Genomic DNA, 6,000 nt, shown 5'->3' on the forward strand with positions numbered 1-6,000 from the left:
CTCCAGCCTCGGGAAAAGCATCCCAGCCTTTCAGAATGGGAGACCCCGCACAAAAGCAGACCGGCACCCGAGACGCGGCGGCAGCGGGGGGAAAGGCTCGACAGGGGCCCTGAGCGGGCCACGCCTGGCGATTCTGCACCCGGGTGGAAGTCTGCGTGGTTATCGGAGCCCGTGGCAGCCGTAGGTTCAAATGCGGCTCAAAGCTCTGTCTCTCAGCTACACCCCCTGCTTTGCTTCGCCACAGGCCAGGATAAGCGGGTCCCTCCCCAGCTGCAGTCCGGGGAGCAGAGAGAACCGGAGGGAAAGCCAGGCAGGAACACAGGCAAGCTGCTGGGACTCGCGGCCCAGTTCCTCTTGCTGGGTCACTTCCGTGGACCTCTCCGCCATGCAGGGAACCCCGAAAAAAAGCGGCATGAGGGCAACTTTACGCAAACACTGCACACATGTTAAAAGAAAGACAGCCAACAGAAATCAAAGCCGTGTGCTGTTATTCTGACACACAAAAACCGTCCGTGCAGAGAAGAGAGACAGACAGAGAGTATACTAACCGGTCCAGGATGGTTAGGGATTCAATTTCAGAACTTTTGGGGGAGCAAAGGAAAAGGAAAAATAAAAATGCATAAATAAAAAGATGGGAAGCTTACAGAAAAATACCCAAGAAATACATCCTAAGCAAATGAACAGAGAGGGAGAGGGGAACGGGCAAACGAAAACGAGGGGCTGGCAAAACAGAGGAGGAAAGAGAGGCACCTTGGGAAACAAAGGAATGCAACCCAAGTGACGGTTATCGGGGTGGCACAAGCTTCTTTCCTTGCAAAAGAACAAAGAGGAACCCCAAGGGCTGCGGAGCGCAGGGAAGGCAGGCTGGCAGACAGGCTGGAATTGCCGCCCAAGACGAGGGCGGGTGACGAGGGGACACCCCAAGCTCTCCACAGCGCCCCCAAGAGGGCCGATGCGTGCTTTAAATGTGGGGCAGCAAAACAAAGAGCAGCTCACATGCTGCTGGCACTCTTCACACGGTCAAATAGTTTCAGCCACGTCTGCACGCAGGCCGGGATTCTGTGGCACCGCAGACAAACCAAGAAAAGCAATCCTGGGCAATGAGTGCATCTTTTGGGCCTTCTCAGATTTCTTTCTGTCTTAAGTTCCTAGTCCTTATGGATGCTGGGATTTGTTTGGATGTCTAGGGGCAAGATTGGCTGAAATCTGACGAGCGGAGCGGGCGGCTGAACGCAATTTTCATGGCACCACGAAATAAGCCAACAAGCCTCACGTGGCTCTCCAGAGTGTGGCAGGACTGGGCTTCGCCTGGGCACAAAGGCCAGCGCTCTTTAAACACTCGCAGAATACGCACAGCCCCGATCACGGAAGCATTCATACTGAGAGAGGCCGAGTCCGAAAGTTCAAGGCACGTGGGCAGGCCTGCCTTAACGGTCGAGTTGGGGCATCCCATGGGTCGCAATGTCCCCCAAAAGAGGCCTCCCTCAGCACCCAGCGGGTTCCATGCCTCTCCTGATTTTTATGCCTTCCTCTGTTCGGCGGAACTGGGAAGGCAACGCGCCGCCTGCTCTCCAGCACCCTCTTTGCTCTTCCGGAGCTCAGACCTCCCCTCTGCTCTGCATTCAAGCAACTTTTCTCCGGGTTTTCTGGGGAATGAGTGTTTTATCACTGGCTGTGCCCGTCATGGTAACTCTTTTAGGAACGGGCAGGACCAGCCCCACGGCAGCCATTCTGTGAGAGCGCCCAACCCTCCGAACTCCCAAGAGGCCGAAGGGCCCACAAAGAGCCTCTGAGCGCCTCTCTCTCCCGTTCACACTCGTCCTCTTCCAGAGCAACGCCAGACTGCGCAAGGCAAAAGCCAGTCCACCTGTGCCCTCCAGAAACACCTTCTCCACCAAAGCCCATGTGCCCCCTCCGTCCTTTTCCTGCCCTCACGGCACTCTCCCCATCATCCGGGTTCTCCCAGTGTTCCAGCCAAACGACAGCTGTCCCGGGAGAAAGGGGGAAGGAGGTGAGCTCCTAGCGTGCTTCCCTGGGGGAGGGATTTCCGATGCCCGCTTTTATTCCAGTCCCCTTCCTCGGAAGAGATCGCAGCGAAGACGACCAGCAGAGAGAAAGAGGCATTTCTGGCAGAGCAGCAGCAGCTGGGGGCAAACGCGGCTGCCCGAAAGGGGTCCGGCTGCCCGAGTCCCCTCACCGGAGAGCACAAAGCAGGAAGGAGGCTTCACGACGGATGTGAAGTGCACAAACAGCACTCTAGGACAGCCTTTCCCAGAATCCTCAGCTACGGAAACATCCCAGACCAGGACTCCATGAGGCCAAATGCGTGACGCACAGACAGCAAGCAGCGGCTCCCTCACTGACCTCAGGGGCCTCGGCCTCTGGGCTGCGGCTTCTGTCCCGCTCGGCCTGAAGTGGTCTCCGCCACGGCTATGGGTCCTTGAGCAGAAGGGCCCAGGCCCGCCCTATAACCCCCACTGCTCCCAGACAGTCCTGCAAGCTGCAGTCGTGCAGAGCAAGAGGGCCCGGGGCTGGGAAAGGCTGCCCGGAGAGTCAGGCGACGTTCTCACAGCACACGCCGACAGAGCGAGAGGCGCCACGAGAGAATCCAAAGCCCCCACGACCAGGCCCTGCGCCACCGAGGCGGCGGTGCCACGCCTGTGGGGAGATGGAGGGGCGGGGACGCAACCCAGCAAACAGAAAGCAAAGAAGCGACCGTGGAGCTTTACCTCTCGAGAACAGTGCCACTCGCGACTGCGGGGGCAGCCGATTCCACGTCTCCGGTGCCATTCCCCTGATTCAGGTTCGGGGGGCAAACGCTGCTCACCGAGGCCGAAGGGAAGTCCTCGGGGGGCTCGTCCGGCCAGCCAAACTGCTCCTTCGTCTTGCCGTAGATTTTGATGGCGTCCAGCATGGTGACGCCGGCGGGGTCCACCGACGCCCCGACTGCCAGAGGGAAAGGGGAGAGCCGGGGAGACCGACGGAGTCAGGGGGCGCGAGGGGAAGGGGTTGGTGCCAGGGGAGAAACGGTCCGGGCACGGCCCCTTACCAAAGATGGTCAGCTTCTTGTCGGCCTGCAGCGCCTCCTCCCGGGTGAAGGGGAAGTCGAACCAGCGGGGCCGGCTCAGGTTGAGCTGCATGGTGCGGCCGAAGATCTCCAGGTAGGACGGGGCCCGCTCGATGGCCTGCGTCCCGATCTGGACCCGCATGCCCGTCATCACCATGGTGCTGTTGTGGTTGGTCACCTCGACGGTGAAGCCGCCCGGCTGCAGGACGGAGAGGGCAGCGGGAGAGCGGCCGTGGCTGGACGCCGCAGCCCTTCCCTGGCCCCGGGCGGGGGGGGGGGAGTGCGGACTCACCTTGGTGTTGGCGACATACATGCTGGTGGAGTTCAGCCGGTGCTTGATTTGCTGGGCGTTGTAGACCTGCAGGAGGTCGTTGCCGCCGAATTCCACGTCCGTCAGCTGCTGGTTGTGCTCAAAGAAGTCAATGGGGAAGCTCACCTGGGTGGAGGTGCGGTTTGCTGTGCGGGGGGGGGGGAGGAAAGGGGGAGTTGAGGGCCGAGGTCGGAGGAGGGACCCTCTGCTCACTCGCACGGCCTCCCACGCACCCCTTTCACCCCCTGGAGCCCCAGAAGGTCCCACCTCCTCACCCACGAAAGACGCGCCCCTGAGTTGAGTGGGAGATCTTACGGGCGGAAGGGGAGGTCGGATGGCCATCCCGAGGCTCCTGTGGGCCCCGGTCAACCCCACGTCGCCACATTGTAGGGACAGGCCTGGGCTCTTTGAGAGAATGGGTCTCGGCCCGGGCAGAGGCCCGACCCTCTGCTTAATGCTCATCCTGAGGCAGAGGCCCTCCTCCGGGAGCCCTCCTTGAAAGCGATGAGGGGGCCTACCCGGAGGAGGGCCCTCTCTGTGGTGGCGCCCCGACTGCGGAACACGCTCCCCAGAGGGTTCCGCCTGGCACCAACGCTTCTTTCTGTCCGGCTCCAGGCAAACCCCCTTTTATTCTCCCAATATTTCAACTGCTAATTTGCGGTTTTACACCTAACATCGGATGCTGTGCTACTCCCACTCTTATTTCTCTTTTTTTCCTATTTGCTTAATGGTGATGTCAACCATTCCGAGACGTCTGTGATGGGCCGGTACAGAAAAGTTTTAAATGAATGAGAGAGGAGCCGCCGGACAGCAAGAGGCCGGCCGCAGGACCGCGGCGACACGGCCGCAGCCGGCGCCGCGCACGAGCGGGCCGAGAAACGCTGCCGCCGCCGCTGACCGGCCTGGCCTCGCAGGGACTTACTGGTGGCGGCCGCCTTGCGCTTGTGGATGGGCTTCATGATGCTGATGACGCCGCTGGGCTGCAGGGAGGGCTGCAGCCAGTGCGAGGTGTTCTCCACGTTGGCCATGTAGATGCGCAGGCTGCCGTCCTCGCACAGCAGGATCATGGTGGTGCGCTGCTGCTCGTTGCAGGCCGTGTGGCGGATGGCCACCATGTCCTGGATCTGGAGGCCGGGGGAAGCGCGGCGTTAGGCGGCTGCGGGCTTAGGAAGGAACCGCCCAGGCGCAAAGGGCGTTTTACTTCCATCACACTCGGGACTCTTTTTATCATGGGCTAGAGAAACGGGACTTCGTATAGATTTAAATATGTTTTTAAGTTATCATAAATAGAGGGAAATGATGTGGGGGCTGACCCAGCAGGCCCGATGTTTTTTGATGATTGATGTTGTTTTTAGTTTTTTCTTAGTTTCTAGAATTGTAATTTTAAATAAAACTTACTATAAAAAAATTGCGTTTTATGCCCAACGGGGAGAAAGTCAAAAGCTCTGAAGCATTAAGTTGATCCAGTCGCAGGACTAGAAATGCGGGCAATGCACCGGTTTATTTCCTCTTGTTTCCAGTGCTGAGGGTTCACGCACTCTTCTCGGCCTTCCGCCTGCAAGCGTCTCCCTGGCGCCCCCACTTTCACCCACCAAGGGAAACCGCCCAAAAGCTGACCTTGGCTTTTGCCGGCAAGGTTTTAATTTCCTGGATCAGGAAAGTGTCCGGCTTCACCATCATCACCAAGGGGACGCCCGTCGTCTGCTGCACACAGCACACCAGCCCTGGGTGGTTCATCACTTCGGACCACTGGCAGAGGGCCGGGGGGGTCTTGCTGCCGCCGTTGGAGCTGCGGGAAGAGGCGGCCGGGAAGGCGCCACGTCAGCGGCACGCGGCACGGAGGGGCCTCCCTCCCCGGAGCAGGGCAGGCTCCCCGCAGCCCTCCAGACGTTCCCGGCATCCCCCAAACCTCCGCAGAGGCCGCCCTCTCTGCCTCTCAGCATCCCGCCAAGGTGCTTCTGCCACCGTCGCAGCGGCCGCGAAGGGGAAAGGGGGGCGGGGGGCCGCCACGCTGGGGGGCAGACTCACCTCTTAATACTGATGGGGAAGAGGCGCATCACCTCCAGCGTGGCGCGGCTGATGGTGGCGGCGAAGGACTTGCCCTGGCAGTAGCTGAAGAAGAGCATCTGCAGGACGTGGGAGTAATACACCGAGACGCCGCCTCCGGCCACTTGCCCGTTGCTGTCCTGCGGGGACGAGCGGGGAGAGGGGGGCCCGTGAGCGGGCTGGGAAGGGAAGGTGCGCTGGCAGGACATGGACCGGAAGGCTTCTGGGGGTGTGGGGGGGACAGCTGACTTTCCCAGGGACCCACAAGGACCCCCGAGATGCCCAAAGGCTGTGCTGGATGCATCCTCACATTTATTATGCCATAAACAGGAGTGGGGACTATTGAATTCTGATATTTTTCTGGTTTCTCGCTGTTAGCCGCTTACGGCTATTATAGACATTATGTCGAAATGACGACAAATAAGCGGAGGAAAAAGCACGGCCACCGGTAAAAAGATGTCATGGGGGCATCCATCAAGCTATTCTCCGAAACCAAACACAGCCAAACACACTCACAGCATCTTCCAATTCCAGAATAAGGAAGGGTTTGTGGCAAAGCACAGAGGGAGGGGAGGGG

At 59.7% G+C, this 6,000-nt stretch overlaps 1 protein-coding gene across 4 annotated transcripts in view; it reads right to left on the reverse strand.

Moving 5' to 3' along the window:
* Nucleotides 1-6,000, reverse strand: part of UBR4 (ubiquitin protein ligase E3 component n-recognin 4) — a 73,624-nt gene that overhangs the window by 41,004 nt on the left and 26,620 nt on the right. For 3 of the 4 annotated variants that reach the window (XM_044445337.1, XM_044445338.1, XM_044445336.1), the window contains exons 44-50: nucleotides 5,406-5,563; nucleotides 4,995-5,166; nucleotides 4,300-4,501; nucleotides 3,360-3,523; nucleotides 3,050-3,266; nucleotides 2,730-2,946; nucleotides 549-581 (exon numbers count right to left, since the gene is read on the reverse strand). In XM_044445337.1, coding sequence (XP_044301272.1) covers nucleotides 549-581; nucleotides 2,730-2,946; nucleotides 3,050-3,266; nucleotides 3,360-3,523; nucleotides 4,300-4,501; nucleotides 4,995-5,166; nucleotides 5,406-5,563 — 1,163 coding nt within the window. The remainder of the gene's footprint in view (nucleotides 1-548; nucleotides 582-2,729; nucleotides 2,947-3,049; nucleotides 3,267-3,359; nucleotides 3,524-4,299; nucleotides 4,502-4,994; nucleotides 5,167-5,405; nucleotides 5,564-6,000) is intronic. The other variant, XM_044445339.1, reaches the window with a different exon arrangement.

Source organism: Varanus komodoensis, unplaced genomic scaffold (assembly GCF_004798865.1).
Source record: "Varanus komodoensis strain SLA01 unplaced genomic scaffold, ASM479886v1 scaffold48, whole genome shotgun sequence".
In the NCBI taxonomy this organism is placed as follows: Eukaryota; Metazoa; Chordata; class Lepidosauria; order Squamata; family Varanidae; genus Varanus; species Varanus komodoensis.